Below are 25,488 nucleotides of genomic sequence, written 5' to 3'. Positions count from 1 at the left end.
CTTTCTATATGACATATGCAACTTTTGTTATGTCTTTAATTGCAAAAAATGCAACTTTGTTTATAGTCAAATGCAACTTTCTTTTTGTGATTTTTCTAATTTCAATGCGACATTTTTCCCTAATCATAATCATAATCATTTAGACGTCACATATGTTTACTACATTGCTACAAATATTCATTACTACTAAAATTAGACCATAACAATAATAACAAAAATATATTATATAATTTTTTGGTCTCTTTTGACATGTCTAAATTCAAAATAACCATAAATAAAAGTCAACACAAAATTCTCAACTATAGTCACAAAAAAAAGTATTAAAAACATTCTAGATGTGTATTAAACATAGAGGATAAATCCTATTAGCAACTATCGACCTTCTCGACGTTGTTGTTCCGCTAACTTTCGCATCATGGCTTCAAGGTTTTGTTGTTGGTTTTTAATTTCTATTCGCATAGCTTCTAATTCGGCCTGTTTTTTTTCATGGTCCTCTTGAATCTCTTTCCGCATTTCAATCAACTCATTTCTTTCAACTTCATTTGCTTTGAATGATTCCATAAGTCCCGCCGGAATCATATATGATGCATCACCACCACCCACTTTTTTTATCAATCTATTAGTAACGCCTCTACCATAAAGTCGCCGGTATCCATCATTCTCTTTTTTCATCACAATCATATAAGGATCTACGACATCACTTTCACCTTCTACATGTTCGTACTTCTTCATTTGTTCCTACAAGATTAATAAGATGAATAGGATAATTTTACTAAAGCATCTACCATTAAAAAGTTGTTTATATTGTAAAAAAACTGCATTTAAATGTAGAAAAAACAGTTTTTTATTTTGTAAAAGACAGTTATTTGATGTCCAAAAATCTGTAATCTGTTATCAAAAGACTGTTTTTATGTAAAAAAAACTGCATTTTAACATCTAAAAAAACTGCATTTTAACATCAAAAAAACTGCATTTTACCATATAAAAATTTGCAATTTAACGTCTAAAAACAACAATTTAACGTCTAAAAAGATAGTTTACTATCAAAAGGAAAAATCTACTGTAAAATTGAAATACAAACTTACAATTTTATTTGCCATGTCATCATATGTATCGACATATACACGCCCATCTGTCCTTTTACGTGTACGTTCAAACATTTGACTTAGAGTTGGGAATTCCTTGTTTGGATCTTCATTTTTCTATATTCATGATAATATAGATATCAACAAGAAAGTATCAAAGTGTGTGAAAATAAAAACACAAATCACAAGCAAAAGAAGACATTAATTACCATCTCGTCACGAATTCTAGCAAAACTTTTTGGACCAGCCGTGTGCATATTTTTTAGAGACTTGCGTATTTCTTTTGCCCACAAACAACGTTTCTACAAACACATTAATATATAAAACTCAACTGATCAAATACACCTAAAGAGAAATCAAATGTTAACAAACACTAGTAATAAAGAAAATGTTTTTGAAATTACCGCCACATCTTTTTTATTCCATAACACTAATAGTTTTGAGAACTCTTCTTGAGGAATGCATTCAGGTCGATTCTTCCATCTTGTTTTATTGTCCTTAAATTGATAGAAGTGTTTTTTCTTGAACCTACATTTGTATACCTTATACAAATTTCCAATTGTCCTAAGAACCCAAGTTTTAGCATCATCGGGCACATCGTATTTTCCCTTAAAAAATAGTAATTCGTAAAATGAAAGGAAAATAAAAGTAGATGGAAGAATAAATCTACTTAAAAACTTACCAAGACATACTCTCATATCTTATCTTTATGTGGAACTTTGTGCCATAAAGTACATGTCAATGGTGCATAACTATGGGTACGAGCTATTGTACCCAAAAACCGAGAGAATTTTCCTACTACGTCCTTCCCCTCTATTATCGGTCCAACGGGTTGTCCATATTCATTACATATAATAACCTCATGTTGATTAACTTTCCGTTTGTGAACAGCATGTAACATTGTTGGTCCTCTTTTTTTGGGTGTAGAAATTACTACATTCCAACATATATATATATATATATATATATATATATATATAAAATTTATGACAAACCAAAAGCATGATCAAGTAATGAAGTTGAACCTGTTTCCTTTTCTAATTGGGGCTCTTCTAATTGTTCTTCAAAAAGTACATCATCCTCATTTCCCAAATCTTCATCGCTATCATCAACTTCAATCTCATTTTCAATATTTGCATATGTCATATGGTCCATGTCTTCATAGTCATCATTTTGATCAACATCATCTTCTAATTAATGAGTAAATATAACACCAATAATAAATAGCAATTACAAAAAAATGTAACAAAAAAATGAAATATTCATTAAACTAAACAAAAGTACCTTCACATTGCACAATACGACCTTTATTGACATCATCTTTCAACCCAAATTGCTCCATATCAGCTGCAATAACATCAAAAATCATAGAAATGTAAACTAATATAACATGTAGTTTTATGAGGTGACTCTGTTATTTCTCATTAATTAAATAAAGATTTAGATTGACAAGAGACTACCTTGAGATATCTCATCATCCTCATCCTCATCAACAAGAGCCAATTCTCTCTTTGGTCCGCTTCTGATACAATTATGCTTTTCCGCATTTTGTTTGAATACATCCCTTCCCCTTTGCGGTCCTTTATTCCTCAAGATTAAGTCACCCATACTAGTCTTTGATCTAGATTGTTTTTCTTTTGTTGCATTCGAAGCTAATGGATACTTATTCAAGACATTTGGAGCAATCACCCGACGTTGGCTTGTTAAATTAGCAAGTCTATTCATGGACATTGGTGCAATATATTGTGGACGATGTTGCTGTAACAAATTTACTTTTCATTATTGAAGATCAGCATCAAAATAAAACAATTAAAGATTTGCTATTCTAATTACCTTTTTGGATACTTCAACACTTCTAGCAACTTCTTGGTAATCTCCATCATTATCATCACCCACATCAGGAATATAGTCTGAATCTCTAGCACTGGTAGACGTTGGTTTCACTTGTTTTTTCTTTGGTTTTTGACTTTCTACCAAACTTGTCAAAGAATTTGCAATGCTTTTAACTCCTAAATCTTTTAGTCTGGCTTGGTTTTCTTGAATCCTCAAAAGTCTAATCTTCTCATAATCATTCATTTCTTTTTGTGCACTTTGATCTTGCTTGTTTTGTTTTCCCATTACCGGCCTGCTCAAAAGTGAAATTATCAATTCAAGTTCAAAATACATAATACTAGCATTGTAGTATCACTTACATGTAATTTTTTCCTACAATCATAAAATTAAATCAAAAAAAGAAACAAGAACCTGAAAAATAAGGCACAATGCAACTTCGGTACTTACGATTAAACTGAATCGAAAGGAACCTGCAAAACAACCACACGTGCACCTCTTGCTCAGAATCTAAAAATAAAATAAAAAATAAAAAACATGAAAATTATTCCACCAAGATAAACATCACATAATAAAATAAAATCTATCAAATATAGAAAAAATCTTTGTTTTTCAGTTACCTTCAAAACTAAACTTTCACAAAGTATTGACTTATCATCACTTGCTTATTATTCAATGCATAAAATGACATGAAATAATTTAGGTAAACACAAAAAGTTTTAAGCATTAAAGTAACTTATTACAAAAATATAAAAAAAGTAAATATTAATATTATTGTTAGTATCTCAATGAGCCTCGTCTTCATCTGCTTCCATCCAATCCCATAATGTATCGTCATAATCAGAATCGCCTCCACTATCACTATTAGCTTCATCAGCCTCATCTAAATTTGTATTTGCATCAACTACAAGAGGAGGCATATCGTTTCTTGACAACTGAATCTCATGTTCACTAACTTGTGCAAAAGAATTGAACCTGTCTTCATTAGGCTCGGACCAATACGAGTCACCAATAGTTTCACTGCTTTCATCTTCGAGGTCATAGATATCTCTAGGAACCCTATTGAGAACTTAATGCAAAAAATATTCTATAGGGTCTGCAACATAGAACACCTGGTTTACTTGGGAAGGCATGACAAAAGGATCGTCTGAAGAGCAAAACTTGTTGAAATTAACACATGTTAATCCATAATCGTCTTTCTCTACTTGGTACCACTCACAACGAAACAAAACAACTTTGAACTGCGACTAATAGTCGAGTTCAAGTATATCCAAAATTCTACCATAGTAGTCAACATCCCCCACAGCTGGATTTTTGTCTCTAGAACTTGCAAAGCTAGGAGTTAAAGCTGTAATAGAAACACCATTATTCTGAGTATGGCATTTAGCATCTCGTGATTTTGTATGAAACCTATATCCATTGACATAATACCCGTGATATCTCTTTGAAGTAGGACTAGGACCTTTAGCAAGCCAAAAAATATGATCCGGAACATTATTACTTTTAACTTTCTCTTTTAACCAGTCGGCAAACTCATGACTATGGTTTTGGGCACGTGCCCATCGTCTTTTTCGTGGTTGAGTGTCAATATAAACTTTATGCTCACTGCATCATTACGTAGACAAAAGAAAATTAAAGGTGAATTAAGTTATATAATACATTTAATTTGAAGAAATGTTAGCTATAAATTGGTTACTTACTTGATATATTCATGAACTTGTGCACAATCAGAATTGAATAAGGCAGAATGATGTGCTTGTTCCCTTAAAATAAGATCTAAAGTTATAAGCCTTCCTTTTCTTCGCTTTTTACCTCTAATAGGATGACCCTTATTGACAAATATTGGTCCACCAGACTCATGTTCTTCATCCATATCATCGACATCTTTTGAATCCATATTAAGTCTTGTTTTTACTCCATCATGCATATAGCGTGAGCAAAAAGTCAAGCATTCTTCAATCAAATATCCTTCTGCTATGGAACCCTCTGGACGACTCTTGTTTCGCACATATGACTTCAACTTGCACATGTATTTTTCCATAAAATACAATCATCTATATTGAACAGGTCCTCCAAGTCTAACTTCATTTACTAAGTGGATAGGTAAGTGCACCATTATGTCAAAAAACGTTGGCACAAATATTTTCTCAAATTCACACAATATTTGAGTTATTTCTAATTGTAATCTATCAAGTTCCTCGGGCCTAATTACCTTGCTACACAAACTACGAAAAAAACCACCCATCCTAATCAATGGGATTGCAACATGCTTTGGTAATGATTTTCTCACTGCAACTTGAAGCAAGTAATGCAAAAAGATATGAGCAGCATGACTCTTGTAACCCGAAAATTTCTTTTCTGAAGAATTAACACATCGGGAAATATTAGATGCACATCCATAAGGCAACTTTGCTTCCTTCAAAACACGACGAAAAATTTCTTTCTCCTTTGATGACATTGAAAAACATGCATTGTGGAATATAACATTCTCACCGTCTTTAGAAAGTTCTGGTTGAAGTCCTTCTTTAACGCCCAACTCCAAAAGGTCAAATCGAGCTTTTACATGATCCTTCGACTTTCCACTAATATCCAACACAGTCCCTACCACATTATCAGTTATATTTTTTTCGATATGCATCGGATCAAGATTATGTCGGCATTCAATAAATTTCCAATAGGGCAATTCAAAAAATATTAACCTCTTTTTCCATGGGCAATTGCTATCATTTTTTTTTCTTTTGTGTCTTCCCAAAGATCTTTTGAAAGGTAGACAACTCTCTCAAAGTTGCATCTCCTGATAGGGGTTTTGGAGAAGGTCTCTTTTCAGTTTTACCATTGAAAGCACTCTTATTACGTCGCCATGGATGTTGAGCATCTAAAAACCTATGATCCATATAACATGTCTTCTTACTATGCTTTAGTTGGAGTGAACTCGTTTCATGATTACAACATGGACATGCAAATTTTCCTTTAGTTTTCCACCCTGACAACATGGAATAAGCTGGAAAATCACTAATTGTCCATGTTAAGGCTGCATACATTCTAAAGCTTTCATCTTTATATTTATCATATTTCTCTAGCCCATCAACCCATAATTCTTTCAGCTCCTCAATTAAAGGTTGTAAATAAACATCAATGTTATTACCTGGTGAGTCGGGTCCAGGAATTAACAAAGACAACATAAAGTATTCGGGTTTCAGTGACATCCATGGAGGCAAATTATAGTTAACTAATACCACAGGCCAAGTGATATGGGCAATGCTCATTGTTCGAAATGGATTAAATCCATCACTTGACAACCCTAACCTTACATTTCTAGTTTCTTTTGCAAATTGAGGATACAAAGAATCAAATTTCTTCCAACTTTCCCATCTGCAGGATGTCGTAAGTTTCCATCATTAGGACGTCCTTTGTCATCCCACATCATATATTTAGCTGTTTCAGAGCACATGAAAAGTCTTTGGAGCCTTGGTTTTAAAGGAAAATGCCACACAACCTTAGCAGGAACATTTGAAGATTTTTTGGAATGCTCATTGACATGCTTACTCTCTTGTTTCTCATCAAATTGTTTACACTTAGAGGTATGATAGATGTGGCAGGTATCATCTTGTTCATGATCCTTCCAGTGTAGCATGCAATCATTCGGACACGTGGGAATCTTTTTGTAGTCAAGCCCCAAATCCTTCACGATATTTTTAGCTTGTGTAAAACTAGTAGGAAGTTTTGCCTCTGGAATCACCTCTTGAAAAAGTTGTAATAGATCATTAAATGCTACATTACTTAGCCCATGAAGCGTCTTGTAGAGAAAAAGTCGGATGATGAAAGATAGCTTTGTGAAATTTTTACAACCTGGGAATAACTCTTGTTTTCCTTCTTCCACTAGTTTATAGAACTTTGTGGCCTCTTCATTTAAGCCTTCCTGCACCGTACTTATTTCTTCTGCCACATCTCTAAACCTATCATGCAATAATTCATCAAAATTGTCATGCATACCAGCTCCATCATCGTCTATGACAGTATTAGACATTGATTGTGAAGAGTTTTCTCCATGAAAAACCCATACATAGTAGTTTTCTACAAACCCGTATCCTTTTAAATGATCGAATACTTTATCCCTTCGATACTAATAACGGTTCTTACACCGTTTGTAGGGACAACAAATTTGCCCACCCTTTGCCTCCTTAGCAAACGAGGTATTAAGAAATTCAATGACACCATATTCAGACTTAGGTAACCGTCTAGGTAAATACATCCAATCTCTAACATTCCTTATGTCTCTCATACCCTGAAGTTAATAGAAACATTAAACTATAGTAAAGAATAAAGATCTACTAGTTAGAAGCCAAATTGTTTTTGGGTAAGAAACATCAGAAGAACCTAGTCGGTTTCAAGTTTGGCTTTTGAAAGTTTTTAGATATTTATTATGGGTTAATTCAATAAATAGAAAGGTGTATTTATTGTATCTTTATTAATAGAGTTTTGAAATTTTTGATAATTGTCAAGCAAAGTAAAAAAAATATGGGAGTGTACAACTCCTAATGTAATGACACTGCTATGCATCAGGTTTAGCCATGGATTTTATTCGGGGGTATTTTGGTAAACTCGGTAAAATAAAAGGTTTGTATGTTCCGGTAAAAACTGGTCCGGTCAAACCAATAAAACCGGGAATTTTAAAATATATATATATATATATATATATATATATATTTTTCATTTTTTGTATTTTTTATATACTCAAATTAATAATAATGTAATTATGATATTATTCAATTTTTTGGGTTTTTGATACCGATTGGACAACATTACAATCATTTATTAATGATTCCTTTTATATTATTATTATTATATTAAAAATTAAACTATACAATTTTTTAGTAAATCGGTTAAAAAGTACAAGCATTTGGTAAATATCTTTTGCAAATACTATTTTTAATTTTAAAATTCTAGAAACAAAATAGTAATGTATTCAAAGTGTTGACCAAGGGGATTTCTAGGAACAACAGATAACAAGGGAAAAAGGAATAAAATCAAAAGAGGATGTGGTGATGTTCATCGAGGTGTATTTGTAATATTATATCCTATTCATGTAAAATAAATTATTTTATTTGTGTGTTCTATAAGGTGCTTCTAAATTACTCTATTTCTGTTAAAGATATAAGCTAGACTTATCTGGTAACGATTCTTGTTAACAACAGTTACAAGATGGAAGTTAATGTGCTTATCTCTCCAAGAGTTTCACCGGTTCTGACAAAGAGTTATGATGGTTCTCCTGAACCGTTGTGATCATTAAGAAGTACCCATTACGGGGTATATATATGTGTAGTTATCTTATGTAAATGTTGTTGATATTTGATTAATAAAAATTCTATTTGTTTCCTACACAATATCTCCTTCTATCTTCTTGTTTAGATATGCTTTCTCCAACAATTTCTATGTTCTGTAATATCATTTGTTGTTAAAAGAATCCAATATCTCCTTCCATACTGTTAGTATCATTCTTGACCAAATTATTTTAACAAACCTCTGTTATGTTCTTCACCCAGATATCATTAAGTTCACACTTAGGTCAAGCTGCTGTATCTGCTGCCAAGGTAATGAAGGAGTCTATAATCTTGTTTTCTCCAAAAAAAAAGGAGAAAAAGTAAGATATTTTGAATGGTTTTACTCATATGGAAGTTTGTATCTGTTTATATTAATGACATGTAGTAGCTAAAGCTAAAGAGTAATGAGGGATACTCTTGATTTTTTTTTTCAGGTTGAACATCTAGTGACTGAGATGATTTTCGTCCAGATCTTGTAGAATGGCAAATCCGTGTTGCTAATGGAGAATCAATCCCGTTTGGTCAAGTACAGATTCCTAAATCAGGTCAATTTGTGCTTTCAGTATATTTTTCTTCTTATATTTTGTTATAGATTCTTGCATGATCAGATGGAAATGGAATTTAAGATTCCATTCCATGGGTGTTTTGAAATTTGAATCCTTCATATATTCATGGAATTTATTTTCAACGAATTTTATTCAATTCCTTCCCATTTTTTTGTCAAGCCCCCAATATGTATGTATGCTTGCATTTACTTTGAGTCTATGTTTTCATATAACTTTATTGCAATTTGTATGGCAAGCCTTTGAAGCTCGAATATATGCTGAGAATGTGGCAAGAGTATTTATGCCAGCAACCGGAGTTCTTAATGTTATATTTCTGACATCAACTGGAATCCAAATTGAATAATTTTTATCATCCTATAAGAAATTCAAGATTGGCATTTAAGTACAACAGGGTTTATAATCGGCTGTTGGATAGGGTTGGAATGCAGTCATGTGAGCACGGTGGAATGGATGAAACGAAATCATGTAAATGGAACGGAATCATATGTGAATAGGGTGGAATCTCATACATGTACAGTTGTATAAGTGATCAAGTATAGTTGTATGGTGTATTAGATGGTTGTATGGCACACTTTCAACCGTATTAGATTAACATGTATATGCACAGTAAAACATTAAACAAACAACTTTGAATCAATTAGCTACGCTCTGAAGCGAAAATCTATTGACTTAGATTAAGTAGAAGAGTAATTTGAGAAAAAAGGTACAGGGTCATACCTGGTTTGGGTAGACGGACTAAAGTAAGAAGCTTTGTTGAAATTGGCAATTAGATGAGGGTATTCCGCCTCTTGGCACCTGTGGAAGAATAACCGAGAGTAGAGAAAAGATTTAGCCAGTCAAATCATAGAGACGAAATAGCTTGGAATCGATTAGGTTAAATAAAGTTCCAGTTAGCTTTTGTCGCTTGCCTTGAATTTAGAGCAGGTACGAAGATAACTAAGCCTTGGAGCCTTCAATGGTGTTAATCGAAACTTTGGAAACGAGATGAACAGTGCCAATGAATGGCACTGTGAGCCTGCTACCTTCAATGGCAGTGATTGCGTGACTCGCGAGTTAGGGTTGAGAGTAATATGATGTCGGTGGAAAGATCGTATGTAATTGTGTATACCGTGCTTTTAGTTGAAAAGTCAAGTATTGGAAAGTATAGTATGATTTAGTTAGAGGGAAATAAAAAAAATAGCGGAATTGAAATAAAAGGTTATTTATTGAGAGGGAAATGAAATTAGATAAGATATGTAAATGAAATTTTATGAAAATAAATGTACGAAAAATATATTTAAAAAAAATTTGAAGTTTATTTGATAATAATAATTATTATCTTGGATATTATATTTAAATTATATATGGAAGTGTTTTAATTAAATTTTGGTTATTTTATTTTATAATTTAAATTGCAAAATTATAAAACATGGACCTTTACACTAAAAATTGCATTTATGTTTTAACAATGCAACTTTTGTAATAAAAGTTGCAATTTTTTATAAAATTTGCAACCTTTGAGAAAAAAGTTACAATGTTAAATATAATTTGCAACTTTTTTTTAAAAAAGTTTGGATTTTTAATATAACTTGCAACTTTTATAAAAAAGGTTGCAGTAAATCTTTTAATGCAACCTTTTTGTTGGACATGAACTTCTTTATAATCAAATGCAACTATTGTCGAAAGGTTGCATCTAAAAGGTTGCATTAGATTCATTTTGTAGTAGTGGGTCGTGCATGTGTAGATAGATTTACTGAACAAAAAAAGAGATGTTCGGGCGAGTGAATGTGAGGTAGTGAAGGTTGCACGCAAGGTTACGGTAAAGAGTCATGTCAGCAACAAGAGGACCATCATGAGATAACTTCGTTTGAGACTGAACTGGGGTGCGATAGGGTTGGACGTTGCCATGTGAGCATGATCTAATAATTCCAATGCATATTTCCGCTGAGAAAGAAAAATAGTCGATCCTCTTTGGGTGGCTGAAATAGAGAGAAAGTATGAAATGTGCCTTAGGTCTGTCATGGCGAACTCAGTAGACATCTTGTAAATGGTGCTCTGATGGAGTTCTAATGAGGAGAATGTCAATATAATATCATCAATATAAAATAACAAATAAGCAATTCCATCATTTATCTTGAAAATGAAAAGGGATGAATCAATTTTGCTATGAGCAAAGCCGATTCTGGAGATGTACTCTGTGAATCAGTGAAACCAAGCTCATGAGCCCTGATCAAGACCGCAAAGAGACTTATGAAGGTTAAAGACATAATCTTGATTTGTGGAGTATCGAAATCCTAGGGGTTAACGCATGTAGAAAGTCTCGTGAAGATGTTCGTGAAGAAAAACATTTTTCACGTTTGACTGGTAGTTGTCGGTTTAACAACCCAACTAAACGTCTCATCACAATCGATGTTGGGACGTTGTGTAACATCCCGACTCCCAGGTATAAAATTTAAAAGCTTTCTATCCATATTTTTAGACCTACTCGACGAGTTGGATGCCCCAACTCGTCGTGTAGAAGCGGATGAGGCCGCGTGAACTTTAGGACCTACTCGACGAGTTGGAGGACCCAATTCAACTTAAATTTTAGGACCTACTCGACAAGTAGAGTCTGTGCTTCGAAACCCTAAATTTTAGGGTTTGCACCCTACTTAAAGGACTTAATCTGCATTCTTTGGCCTCCCTTATCACCTCATTACACAGAGAAGGAAACCCTAGCCGTTTTTTACCACTTCTTTGTGTATGAGAGCTTAGAAGGTCAGTTTTGGTGCTCTTTTGGGAAGGTTTGAAGGTTGAAGACGATAGAGCAAAGGGAGAAGCAGTAGATCCAACGTCTACTCTATATTAGCAATCATTTGGAGGTAAAAAGTCTTTACATTGGCTTTCCACTTCTTAGATCTTCCCTTATGCAAGAATAGGATCATTTCTAGTGCAAAATGAGGTCATTCTCAGATTTGAGCTTGTCCAGAGGTGGTGGTTTCAGATCTGGACACCTCTAGGCCTCCATGAACATAAAATGGTCGACTTTTGCTAGTCTTGGCCCTCTTCCATGCTCTAAACCTCCTATTAAGCTTAGTTCTAGTGTTTTAATCCCTTTGAAGCCTTGCATGCACATAAAGTTAACAACTTTACGTGGTATCTCGGTCCTAAGAGGCTAGATCTCGAATTTGGAGCCTTGGAATCGACTGGAGAGGGCTGAAAATGTTAAGACAAGAAGAACTTGACGAGTTGCGTAGCCAACTCGACGAGTTTATTAGGGTTTCCCCGAAATTTATGGACACTACATGGACTCGACGAGTTGTTTGGTAACTCGGCGAGTTGACTCGAGATTTCGGCCTCTGAGTTCTAAAGGAACTTTACGAGTTGCTAGATGCACTCGTCGAGTTGGGTCAACATGGACTGTTGACCTTGACCGTTGACTTTAACTTTGACCAATGGTCGACCAAGTTTGACTTCTGAGGTATTTTGGTAATTTGGGTCTTGATGGAATTAGTCCTATGATGATTGTAGGTGTTTGAGTTTGGAGTTGTGTTTGGGAGTTTGATATTATCATCCAGTGCTACTTGTGAGGTGAGTTCTTCTCACTATATCAACAAGGTCTAAGGCACCAAGGCCTTATGGTTTGTGTCCTGGTCATAGGATGATGCTATGTTAGTGATATGTTAGATATGTATCCTGGAAATAGGATTATGCTATGTTAGTGATTTGTGAGATTTGTATCCTGGTTATAGGATGATGTTATGTTAGTGATCTGTTAGATCTATATGACTATATGTACATGCTAGCTAGCGTATGATATTTATGTGATGATTGTGTGATTCAGGATGGGTTGAGGCGGTCCTGCTTTGTGCTCTGGGCCAACATACCTAGGGCGGCCCGGATAGACTGCAGACCCGGTAGGGCGTACTAGTCAGGTCGAAAGCCCGGAGAACGGTCCAGACAGGCTAAAGGCTCGACAGGGCGGACCAGACATGCTGAAGTTTCTGAGAGTGGACCAGATAGACTGAAGGCCCGGTGGGGGCGGTCCAGTCATACTGAAGACTCTTTGAGTGGACCAGGTAGACTGAAGGCTCGGTGAGGGCGGAGCAATCGTACTGTAGACTCTATACATGCATGTTGTTTGTATGATATTGTTATGATTTGTATGACGTTGGTATTTTGGGGGAACTCACTAAGCTTCAGGCTTACAATTGTTTATTCTGTTTTAGGTACTTTAGATCGTCGCTGGAAGGTGAAGGCGTGATCGTGCACCTCCTCATATTTTATGATTTTCATTTTTGGGATTCTCTAACATGAAACTATTTTGAAAACACTTTGTAATAATTAATGGTTTTTAATTGGTTGAATAAGTTTTAAATTGGCTTGAATTCTATGGATGTTACAAGTTGGTATCAGAGCCTTGGTTTGAGTGAATTGGAGAAACACTCGTGTGAATCCAGTCTCAAACTAAGGGCAAGATTTTCAAAATGATTTTAAAAATACTAAAGGAGGATGCAAGTGTACGATCAGTCGGAGCCAGTAAGTAGACCCCAAAATACCTTACGGTTATTTGATAATGTGATTTGTTAGAACAACATGCTAGTGATAGGCTAGGGTACTTCAGGAATTTCATGATAGAATTTCCTGATTATATGATGCCTGATAGCCTAGGGTTCTTCTTATATGAAATTGACATCATTACAGTAGTTGCTTAGTGTATGCATCACGGTAGTATATAACTAAGATCTTATAGCCTGAGAATGTTTGGTTTGGCCTTATTTCCTGTTCTTGTTTGATGAAGGGCTTAAGGTAGTATCAAGTATTTGAAAGTCTATAGGGTCCAACGTTATGTATGACTAGCATACACTAGTACTGCATGGTTGGTGGAAGTTTCATGGATGAGTTATGCGGGGTCAGTCGGGCAGTTATGAGATATTTAGCTTTCCTCTAGGAGTGAGGATTGAGCGTTCGCTTATGCTTATGTATATTGTTAGGAGTTGTGATGATACTTGAGACAAATATGGGTAGGTGTGGAAGGTAGTATGGGCTCGTACTACTGAAAGCACAGGACACATACGCGTAGCAAGGAAGTCACAACCCCTAGGTATTTGTTGGGAGTTGGTTCCCCGTTATTATATGGAATATCTGATATCTCCTTGGTATATTTTCAGAATGGTGGTTACGCGGCGATTTGTGACCGGATCTGGATCGGGATCAGGGGATGGCAGTCAGAGTGCACCAGTAGTGCCCGATAATATCGGTCAGATGAGGCCAGATGAGTTGGACGCCAGGATTCAGGAGATCCTACATGATGAGGTTGCTACATTGTTACAGACTCAGTTTACGGAGATGTTTGGGTCTATCAAGACCGCCATGGTTGAGTACTTAGACGAGCGCTATGCAGCCATCGCTGAGACGGCTGTCGTTATAGCTTCCGCAGCCGTAGCAGCTGCATATAGTGGGGCCAGTCGGGTTTTCTAGTACCGGGACTTCGATAACACGAAGCCACCGAATTTTGATGGGACTCAAAACCCGATCATAGCCATCAGGCGGCTATCTGACATTGAGGGATGCTTTTTCACATGCTCATGTCCTACTGACCATAAGGTTAGGTGTGCTCTGAACTTGCTGTGGTCCGAGGAAAACGACTGGTGGAGATTGATGACAGGGTCATATACTGTTCCGCTCCCGCTACATACCACGGGTCGAGCGAGAGCGGCTGGCTCAGGAGTTTTTGGATTTGAGGAAGGATGCGGAATCAGTGACGGAGATTACCCGTATGTTCACTGAGAGGGCAATTTTTTGCCTGGAGTTTGCTTCCGAGCAGGCTCAGATGACACGTTATTTGAGCAGGCACAAGACTGACATCCAACAGTTTGTTGCTACCCAGCATTGTGATACACTAATGGAGTTACAGGAGGCCGCTAGGCGGCGTGAGCTTGATATTGAGTTACAGTTGCGAGAGCATAGGCAGGCCCCGTCGCAGTCACATCCGACGCCGAAGCGGTCTAAGACCGCCGATTCTAGGTCTGGAGGCCAGCGTGGCCGCATTTGTGGAAAGTGCGGGAAGGGTCATTCGGGAGCTTGTCGATCAGGCAGTGGGTGCCGCAAGTGCGGCAAGGAGGGGCACTTTGCGAGGGATTTCCGCTAGTTAGCCCCGGTTCAGGATATGAGGATTTGCTACCAGTGCAATCAGGTTGGTCACGTGAATACCAACTGTCTAGTGCTCGCTGCCAGGCCGGCGCAGGCTCCAGCGTCGAGTACACTGAGGATTACTGATAGGAGTCAAGGTAGAAGAGGGCCCCCGAGGGCTCAGGGACGCGCCTTCCAACTCACAGCCGAGCAGGTCAGGGCATCACCAGATGTGGTTGTTGGTATGTTTTGTTGGATTAGTGTCTAAGTTCATAACTATAATTGGTATGTACTTGACTCGATTTGGCAAGGTCCAGTTGGGTTGCATGGCATCAGAACAATTTGGATAGACTTTTATGACAAAAGGATATTTATGATTTATTAATATATTATAAGTTCTAATATATTAATATGAAATCATATTATTTAATTAGTATTGATCAAGAATTAATTTGGAATCAATTCTGTGATCAAAAGAGACTAACTAAATATATGGGGATTGATTATGTAAATCATTTATTCTTATATATGTAGGCTTATGATCCATAGTTCTTCATGTTGGGCTAAACCCATGGGGTAACCCATGGATACTCCATGGAGGTTTTAACCCATGGAGCATGAAGAATATGGAGAGTCATGAGTTACATGGTGTAACCTTAGTAGCCACAATATATAAAGACCCCATAGCTCAAGAAATCGACTCTAAGGATTCATATGAGAAGGCTAGCCGATTTTGAGCATAAGAACTTTTCTATCAAGTTATTCCATGTTGTTGGTGGTGTTGTGTGAACCATTTGAGGTGTCACACTTGGGGAAGTAGGCTCTTAAGCTCCATGGAATCAAGCTACAACAAAGAGGTATGTCATTCTACTAGATTCTTATATTGTATATACTTCATATTATGCTAGTTAGGATGAAACCTTGGAATATTGAATATTTTCATGTATAATTAGTGAAAACATAGATCCAAGGTAATTAGTGAAAACATAGATCCAAGGTATTTATACTTGATGCAAGAGTAAAATCATCCTACTCGTTGAGTAGGTTCATACACTCGACGAGTAGGAGGCCCTGAGTGCAAATTTTCGACTTTTAAGGCTGGAATTGGACTAGAATCATTACCCTAAACTGTTTTTGATCTTGTAAACCTGTTTTTGATGTGGTAATGATCATTCTAATCCAATTCAAAAGATAATTGTCAATAGATTCATGTTTTGTATTAGTTTAATGGTTAGGCTAATTACATGAAAAATGTTTGATTTGAATTGTCTTATTCATATGAGTTTAATCTAGATCATAATTTTTCTTGACATGTTTGTTTGTTTATTAGATGATCTTAATGGCCTTTAATGGATTACATAACTTGTCCTTAAGTTATGGAAAACCAAAACTTTTTCTTTAAAAGAGTTTTTAAAGCCATAGGTTATAGAAACTTGAAGAGTCTTTTTCCATAAATTGTTTTATGACATCCATAACTTGTCCTCAAGTTATGGATTTTCAAGAGTCTTGTAATTAAAATCCATATTAAACTCATATGTTATGGATTCCAAAAGTTTTTTTTGAATTGTTCAAAACTTGTCCTCAAGTTTTGGAATTTGTAAAGTTGCACTTTTGAATACTTTAGTTCCAAACCCTAGAATTTTAAATAGTTTACAGTTCAACCCTTATAGTATTATAATATTATAGGTTAAATATATATATATATATATATATATATATATATATATATATATATATATATATATATATATGTGTGTGTGTATAAGAGTAAAAGTCAATCTTAACGTTAGTAGGCCTCATTCACGAAGCCGGTCTATAAGGGGGGTATAAGGTTACTGCCTATAAAATGGCAGTTTAATGGGTGTCCACTCTCACCCACCGCTTCCTTGACTGGTGGAGGGTCGTTAGCCGAACGGGTAGGACAAGGACTATAATTCTCATTAAAAGTATAATGATAAATATAAAGTAGATAAACCTTTTATAAATTCTCAATCTTAGTTACTTTAGGAAAATATGAAAATGGTGCTAACCCATGAAATTACACTTTGTACCTTACCAAGTCGTTGGTGGAGCGTGTGTGGGTAACCGACACAGTAACATGGACTAGTAAGAGTGGAAAATGGTGACTTGATGTTTATCATAGATCGGTGGAGTGTGTGTGGGTAACCGACACATCAATTAGGTGATAAAATTAAGGGTACCAAGTTAATTTGCAAGGTTATTCACACATTGTTTGTGATCCTCGGCATCCTAGTCACAAACTTGAGAGGGCACAACCAAGATTTAAACATGTCATTGAAATGTTCAATGAATCTCAAAAGATCTAGGAGTTTCAATCCAATTAAACCCAGTACCCTATTAGGTTTTCGTGGTGGAAATTGGTGAATCGTCATTCACATACCTTCAAATATTTTATAGCTTGGATTACGGCATCCCTCTTCCAAGTTATAAAATATTTTGTTGGGTCCTAGCTTTAATATTTCATATTGGGTGTTATATTAAGGACTTAAATACTCTAACTTGAATTTCTCCTATTGTAGGTGTCTGGTTCAGACAACTATGATCTTCCCAAATCTCTTGGAACAAGCTTTCCTAATGAAGATGATGTCCCGCGATTGGATGATGGAAATCATACTTCTCTTCCTCCACCTCCTCCAATTATTCTCCCTAACCCATAAGTTCAAGGTCACTTAAGCCCTATTGGCAAGCAAAGTCTGTGTGTGCTCACATCTTGGAGATGAAGTCATATATAGATAGGCCGGGAGAGTTGGGTGTCAAAGTCTTGAGGAAGTTGGTTGTTGACTAGGTTCTTCAATCACTTCCTAAGTCACATAATGAGATCCTTTAGGACTACTATATCACAGACCATGACATGACCCTTAATGATCTTACCTATTTTCTTAATGCTGCTGAATCAGCAATGATTTAGGGCACTGGTAAAGCAAATTTGATTGGAAGATCTACTTCCCAAACCTTCATAGACATTGACAATGGAAACATTGGAAGTCCAGAAAAGTCTTATCTTCCCAATGGAAAGGGATCGGCCATAGTCAACTCGGTTGAACAAATGGTAAAGAGAAAGGCTAAGTCTGAGATTGTCCCATGTACCATTATTAAAGAGTCCATATGCCATAAGAAGGGGCATTGGTTGCGAATCTGCCCATTTACCTGAAAAATCATAAGGATTGTAAGTCAGAATGTATGACTCTACTTCAGGTAAGTCCACTATCTAACTCTATTAAGTTCCTATTTGGAGATTCTTATTACATGGTGTGACTAGGTCACATTTTGATGTTTTGTAGAATCGAAGAAAGGAAGCTTAAAGGAAGAGTAAGCTAATTCTGATCGTGAAGAGATGGATTTCAATCGCATGATCTGAAGATCAGAAACTTCAGCTGCTACTTAAGAGTTATGATATATTGCTTAGGAATAGATAACAACATAGTTTTCGTACGGATTTGCATTGTAAGGATAAGTTTTTCCGCAAGTTTTAAAACAAAAGAAAAGGTTTTAATTTTATTTATTTTAAGTATCCTTACAATGGCATTTGTAAAAATTGTTGTTTATATGATTCCATTGATAGCAATATTGGAAAATGGATTTGATTCTTTCGTTTGTGGTAGTGTCATAATTTACCAAATAAGGAAAGATTCTCATCACCCAAGTTTCAATTGGATAGAAACTTGGAATCGTGCAACTTGTATTGTATGATAAATGAGAATTTTATCTTTGGGAAATTAAGACTAATTCCTTGTTCACATGTATATGTGAGTCAAGTGAAGGACTAGGAGATCGGGTACACTTGGTTGTGCGCTGATCGGGTCCACCACAAAGAACGATAAGGCTATTCATCATGATTTACTAAAGTTTAGTAAATATGGTTGTGCTTACAAGTTTAAGTATAATTCTGAAACATTGGAAAAGTTTCAATGTAAGGCAGAACGAATAAGAACAATCAAATTAGGCAGAAAGATAAAAGTTTCTTCGATCTGAAAAGATGGGAGAGTACTTTAGTATCGTATTTTGTGATTATCTTAGTGATTATGAAACTATATGACAATTGATCCTCTAAGGACATCTTAGTGCATTCGTATGACTAAGAAGAGGAATCGTGAATTGTTGGAATGGTTAAATCAAAAGATGAATCATACTTCGTTCCAGAATTTAGTCTTAGAGTAATACTCCAAGATTGGAACTTGAGTGACATAATCTTAAGAAGGTTTATAGCACTTGTCAAATGTAGAGTAAAATGTTTCTTACTCTTGTACATTTGAAATTGGTAAGTTTTGATGTTTTGGATAAAACAAAGACCAACTAAGGCCAATTTTGTGAAGTGTTTGTCTTGATAAGAATTCGCATTAACTCTTGAATATTTGTTTTGTCAAGGAATGGTTATGGACAAGAGAATCTTATATGTTAAGAGGTCAGTAGGAGTCTTAAAGATCTTGAAAAGTTTCAAGAACTGATCAAGAACAAAATTTTTTGTTTAGCACTAGTACACGACTTGAGGTTTATAGCCCATCGTGTTGACATATTCTTGTTTCTGTGCCCATTCCAGTTAAAGTTGACTATGCATGTGAGTTCTATGAGTTCTCAATTGTTTGCATAACTACTTGGAGGCAATGATAAGCCCTTGTGCTGCCAGGTGGTAAGAAGTTAAGATTGAACAAGTTCATTCCATATGAGTTTGAAGTTTTCACTAACTTCCTCTTGTGGTTATGACAAATTCACATGGATAGGAACACATACACCATATAGTCTAAGTGTCATAAGGTTTCTCTCTGATTCATGAAAATGATGGTGAGGAAACGCTTTCGCTAAATAGATTTTAAGTAGATAGCAATTGTGATATTTGCATTCTCAAAGTCGTTAGTGGAGCGGTGTGGTTAACCGGCATACTAACATGGACTTGTAAGAAATGGAAAAGGTCTAAACATTTGAGACTATGATTACGGAATCCCTTTTCATAGTTCTAAAATTGTTTAGACACACATGTGAGGTATCTAAGGAAAGGCGTATGATTTTGGGAAGCGTAGATAAAGTTTATCAAAGCATCTCGTATCAGAAATCTGAACTTTGGTAAGAAAGCCAATAAAATATTGATTTCTAGAAGTCCATCTGATTTCTGGATACATGTCAAAGCTAGTGGAGCATAAGTGTTATGATAATAAGGATATAATTATCATGTGAGTGGGAGCATGATTATTATTATGTTAAGTGTTGCAAGTTAGGAATGTTAATTATAGAAAACAAAAGTTTCAATTTGCAAATTTACAGGGGTTGAAAAGTTGTTTTGCTATAATTAAGGGAGAGTAATTATACTTCATCCCAATTCTAAAAGCTTAGATTGAGATTTTAATCAAACTTAGTCATAATTACATTTTTTGCGTTCTAAAATTCGATTATGATTACGAAATCCCTTTTCATAATCTATATTATGAGAACATGGCAAATAGAAATAGAAATATTATAGCAAAAGACTGGTCTAGTATCATATCTTTATGTGAGACGTCATGAATAATGTCCCATATGCTTCAGGTATAGGATCCATGACATGTGCTATAATATTTATCCTTTTTAAATTTTCCAAATGCCTAGGGCATTAAGAGGGGAAAAGGTCTAGAATTGGATATGACTAAAATGATTAAGCAATTGTCGAGGACAATCTGTGGTTTACCAAAGATTGGTTGCTCATGGATAGTTGGAAGTATGGCCTAAATTTTTGGAAAGAACGATATTGACATATTCTAAAAAGAGGCAACTCTTGTTCAGAAGTGATAGTCAAAAATGGGATATGGAAATGTTTCCATAAGTGGAAGTTATTCTTTAAATATGTGTAGGAAACTTAATGCAAGAAGGATGTTCAAAGGAATGTACTTTGAATGTGAGACTTCGTTTCCATGGAATTGATTTCCATTGGAATACTTTGTAAATGTCTGTTGCCAAGTCTTTATGACTTTTGTGCATAGTCATTACAAGAGGATCGGTGCATATAAGTTTAGAATCTAATAGATTTTAGTAAATGGCAAAGAATCTTGTATTCTTACACTTGCGGTAAGGATTTGGGATTGTGAAATATGCATCATAAGAATCATGCTCAATTGATCTATTTCACAAAGTAAGGATCATAGACAAACATAGTGTGCATACTTGGAGTATGGCATAACTATCGTTTGGACAAACATAATGGCATGACTATTTTTTCAGTTCAAGTATTAAGTTGATTATGCGAAACATTATACAATGAATAATGTGTAATCAATATGGTGATAAATAAAAGGTGTTTTATTTATATTCATAAGTTCTAAGACCATATTGGATTCGATTAATCTTGTTTTTCACTTTGCATGTTTTGACTTCCCGAATAACTAGGTTATGCAAACTCTCCACAGTCAATCATACTTTGGAAGTAGGTATGAATCAAGACTTTCATGAATTGGGCTTGTAGATGTCTAAAGTGTTTTGACATAGCAAAAGTTACTGCAACATTCATGAGTGCTCCTGGATTGAGATTCGAGTATTGGATTAAACCCACGCTCATTTGAATCACTTCATGGATTTTATCACGAGTGATCATGAGACGATAATATCTTATATTCTTCAAACGGAGACGTGTGAGTTGTAGTTGCGCGTCGGTTGCACATTGACATATGTAAACACGACCAGTAACTTGGTTGTTATAAAACATATTGTTGTGTGTAATTTGATGAGTAAGTACAAGCGAACATTTGGGTCGAAGTTTATCCATTCCTTTTACTCTTAGAGGGATAAAAGCGATATATGTGGGCCCCTCGATGATTTAGTGATGACAAACGTAAGTGCTCGGCCGGGCCTGGACTGATTTGATTTGTTCAATTAGTCGGTCGTCATTAATCGGAAATCAGGAAACAACAGATGGACAGAGAGAATGATTATAATCCATGTCTCAGTCCATATGATATCTAGAATGGAGGAATATATAATCCTTTATCTAATAGACGCATCATTGATTTGTTCAGAGTTCGACATCGGCTTTTAAGAGCTACGATTGCTAGTCAGGTTGCAGATTCATACTTGCAATAATAGTTATTAGAATTATCCAAGTGGGAGACTATTGGATTATTGTCTAAGTCCATAACTATAATTGGTATGTACTTGACCCGATTTAGCATGATCCACTTGGGTTGTATGGCATCGGAACAATTTGGACAGACTTCTGTGAGAAAAGGATATTTATGATTTATTAATATATTATAAGTTCTAATATATGAATATGAAATCATATTATTTAATTAGTATTGATCAAGAATTAATTTGGAAATAATTCTGTGATCAAAAGAGACTAACTAAATATATGGGGATTGATTATGTAAATCATTCATTCTTATATATGTGGGCTTATGATCCATTGTTCTTCATGTTGGGCTAAACCCATGGGGTAACCCCTGGATACTTAATGGAGGTTTTAACCCATGGGACATGAATAATATGGAGACTCATGAGTTACTTGGTGTAATCCTAGTAGCCACAGTATATAAAGACCCCATAGCTCAAGAAATCGGCCCTAAGGGATTACCTATGGATTCATATGAGAGGGCTAGCCGATTTTGAGCATAGGAACTTTTCTCCCAAGTTATTCCAAGTTGTTGGCGGTGTTGTGTGAACCATTTGAGGTGTCACACTTGGGGCAGTAGGCTCTTAAGCTCCATGGAATCAAGCTACAACAAAGAGGTATGTCATTCTACTAGATTCTTGTATTGTATATACTTCATATTATGCTAGTTAGGATGAAACCTTGGAATATTGAATATTTGCATGTATAATAGAGAAAACATAGATCCAAGGTTTATAGGGTTGCATGCACACCATAGGAGTGTTATAATGCTCAAAACCCAACAGTGGTATCAGAGCCAAGGCTTGTTTTCAATAGTACTTGATGCAAATGGCTGAAAATCGATATTTTTTGCTGTCTGGACAGGGGACTCGACGAGTCCATTAAGGTACTCGACGAGTCCATGTACAAACTCATCCAAATCGTCGAGTTTGTTTTTGCACTCGGCGAGTTGGACCCCCTGACAGCATATCTTCGAGTTTTTTGGCTGGAATTGGACTAGGAACATTACCCTAAGCTGTTTTTGAACTTATAAACATGTTTTTGATGTGGTAATGTTCATGCCAATCCAATTTCAAAGATAATTGTCATAGTTTCAAGATTTGTATTAGTTTATATGTTCATTCTAATTTCTTGAAGATTGATGATTTGAATTATCTTGTTCTTATGAGTTAGTTTAGATTAATAGAAAATTTATGTGATAATTTGTTTTCGATCCAAATTGATCTAAAAGTTGTTCATAATATGTGTTTTTGTAACTTGTCCTCATGTTATATGAAAAGTCTCATTTATGTTTTTTTAAAACTCATAAGACTTCCATAAATTATGAAAAATGAAGAGTCTCATTTTTAAATGTTTTAAAGTCTTCCATAACTTGTCCTCAAGTTATGGAACTTGAAGAGTTTTTCCATTAAAACTTCTTTAAAATCATAAGCTATGGAAACCAAAAGTTTTTTGAATTGTTCAAAACTTGCCCTCAAGTTTTGAAATTTTTAAAGTTTCCCCCCATGAATACTTTAATTCTAAGTTAGACCCTTAGTATTTTAATAGTTTAAAATTCAACCCTTATACTATTATAATATTATAGGTTTAATATTTATATATATGTATAAGAGTAAATCAGTCTTATCGTGAGTATGCCTCATTCACGAAGCCAGTCTATAAGGGGGTATAAGGTTACTGCCTATAAAATGACAGTTTAATGGGTGTCCACTCTCACCCACCGCTTCCTTGACTGGTGGAGGGTCGTTAGCCGAACGGGTAGGAAAACGACTATAAATTTCATTAAAAGTATAATGATAAATACAAAGTAACTAAACTTTATTAAATTCCCAATCTTAGTTACTTTAGGAAAATGTGAAATTGGTGCTAACCCATGAGATTACACTTTGTACCTTACCAAGTCGTTGGTGGAGCGTGTGTGGGTAACCCGCACACTGACATGGACTAGTAAGAGTGGCAAAGGGTGACTTAATGTTTATCATAGATCGGTGGAGCGCGTGTGGGTAACCGAGACATCGATTAGGTGATAAAATTAAGGGTACCAAGTTAATTTGCATGGTTATTGACACCTTATTTATGATCCTCGGCATCCCAGTCACAAACTTCAGAGGGAAAAATCGAGATTTAAACATACCATTGAAAAGTTCAATGAATCTCAAAAGATCTAGGAGTTTCAATCCAATTAAAACCTAATACCTATTTCGTTTTTCATGGTGGAAATTGGTGAATCGTCATTCGCCTACCTTAAAATATTTTATAGCTTGTATTACAACATCCCTCTTCCATGTTATAAAATATTTTGTTGGGTCCTAGCCTTAATATTTCAGATTGAGTGTTATATTAAGGACTTAAATAAACTAACTTTTAATTTCTCCCATTGTAGATGTCTGGTTCAGATAACTATGATCTTCCCAAATCTCATGGAACAAGCTTTCCTATTGAAGTTGATGTCCCATAATTGGATCATGGAAATCATACTTCTCTTCCTCCACCTCCTCTAATTATTCTCCCTAACCCACAAGTTCAAGGTCACTCAAGCCCTATTGGCAAGCAAAGTCTGTGTGTGCTCACATCATGGAGATGAAGTCATATATAGACAGGCCGAGAGAGTTGGGTGTCAAAGTCTTGAGGAAGTTGGTTGTTGACTAGGTTCTTCAATCACTTCCTAAGTCACATAGTGAGTTCCTTTGGGACTACTATATGACAGACCATGACATGACCCTTAATGATCTTACCTATTTGCTTGATGCTGCTAAATCAACAATGATTTAGGGCACTGATAAAGCAAATTTGATTGGAATATCTACTTGCCAAACCTTCGTGGACACTGATAATGGAAACATTGGAAGTCCAGAAAATTATTCTCTTCCCAATGGAAAGGGATCGGCCATAGTCAACCCGGTTTACCAAATGGTAAAGAGAAAGGCTAAGTCTGAGATTGTCCCATGTACCATTACTAAAGAGTCCATATTCCATAAGAAGGGGCATTGGTTGCGATGCTGCCCATTTACCTGACGAATCATAAGGATTGTAAAGTCAGAATGTCTGACTCTACTTCAGGTAAGTCCACTATATAACTTTATTAAGTTCCTATTTGGAGATTCTTATTACATGATGTGACTTGGTCACATTTTGATGTTTTGTAGAATCAAAGAAAGGAAGCTTAAAAGAAGAGTAAGCTAATTCTGATCGTGAAGAGATGGAATTCAATCGCATGATCTGAAGATCAGAATCTTGAGCTGCTACTTAAGAGTTATGATATATTGCTTAGGAATAGATAACAACATTGTTTTCACATGTATTTGCATTGTAAGGATAAGTTTTTCCGCAAGTTTTATAATAAAAGAAAAAGGTTTTAATTTTATTTATTTTTAAATATCCTTACAATCGCTTTTGTAAAAAAATGTTGTTTATATGATTCCATTGCTAGCAATATTGGAAAATGGATTTGATTCTTTCGTTTGTGGTAGTGTTATAATTTACCAAATAAGGAAAGATTCTCA

General features: G+C 35.3%; 1 protein-coding gene across 1 annotated transcript; it reads right to left on the bottom strand.

Moving 5' to 3' along the window:
* Positions 1-259: 259 nt before the first annotated feature.
* Positions 260-1,978, bottom strand: LOC145169213 (uncharacterized). The gene is made up of 5 exons (XM_079087784.1): positions 1,768-1,978; positions 1,490-1,693; positions 1,295-1,387; positions 1,086-1,202; positions 260-738 (listed from the first exon to the last, which is right to left on the bottom strand). The coding sequence occupies exons 3-5, from the start codon at positions 1,340-1,342 to the stop codon at positions 373-375; spliced, it is 531 nt and encodes a 176-aa protein (XP_078943910.1). The 5' UTR covers positions 1,343-1,387; positions 1,490-1,693; positions 1,768-1,978; the 3' UTR covers positions 260-372.
* Between the last annotated feature and the right edge of the window lie 23,510 nt (positions 1,979-25,488).

This window comes from Lactuca virosa, chromosome 4 (assembly GCF_052849685.1).
Source record: "Lactuca virosa cultivar CGN04683 chromosome 4, Lactuca_virosa_CGN04683_v6, whole genome shotgun sequence".
Lineage (NCBI taxonomy): Eukaryota > Viridiplantae > Streptophyta > Magnoliopsida > Asterales > Asteraceae > Lactuca > Lactuca virosa.
The sequence above is the reverse complement of the archived record's forward strand: the minus strand, read 5'-3'. Positions and strand labels throughout refer to the sequence as shown.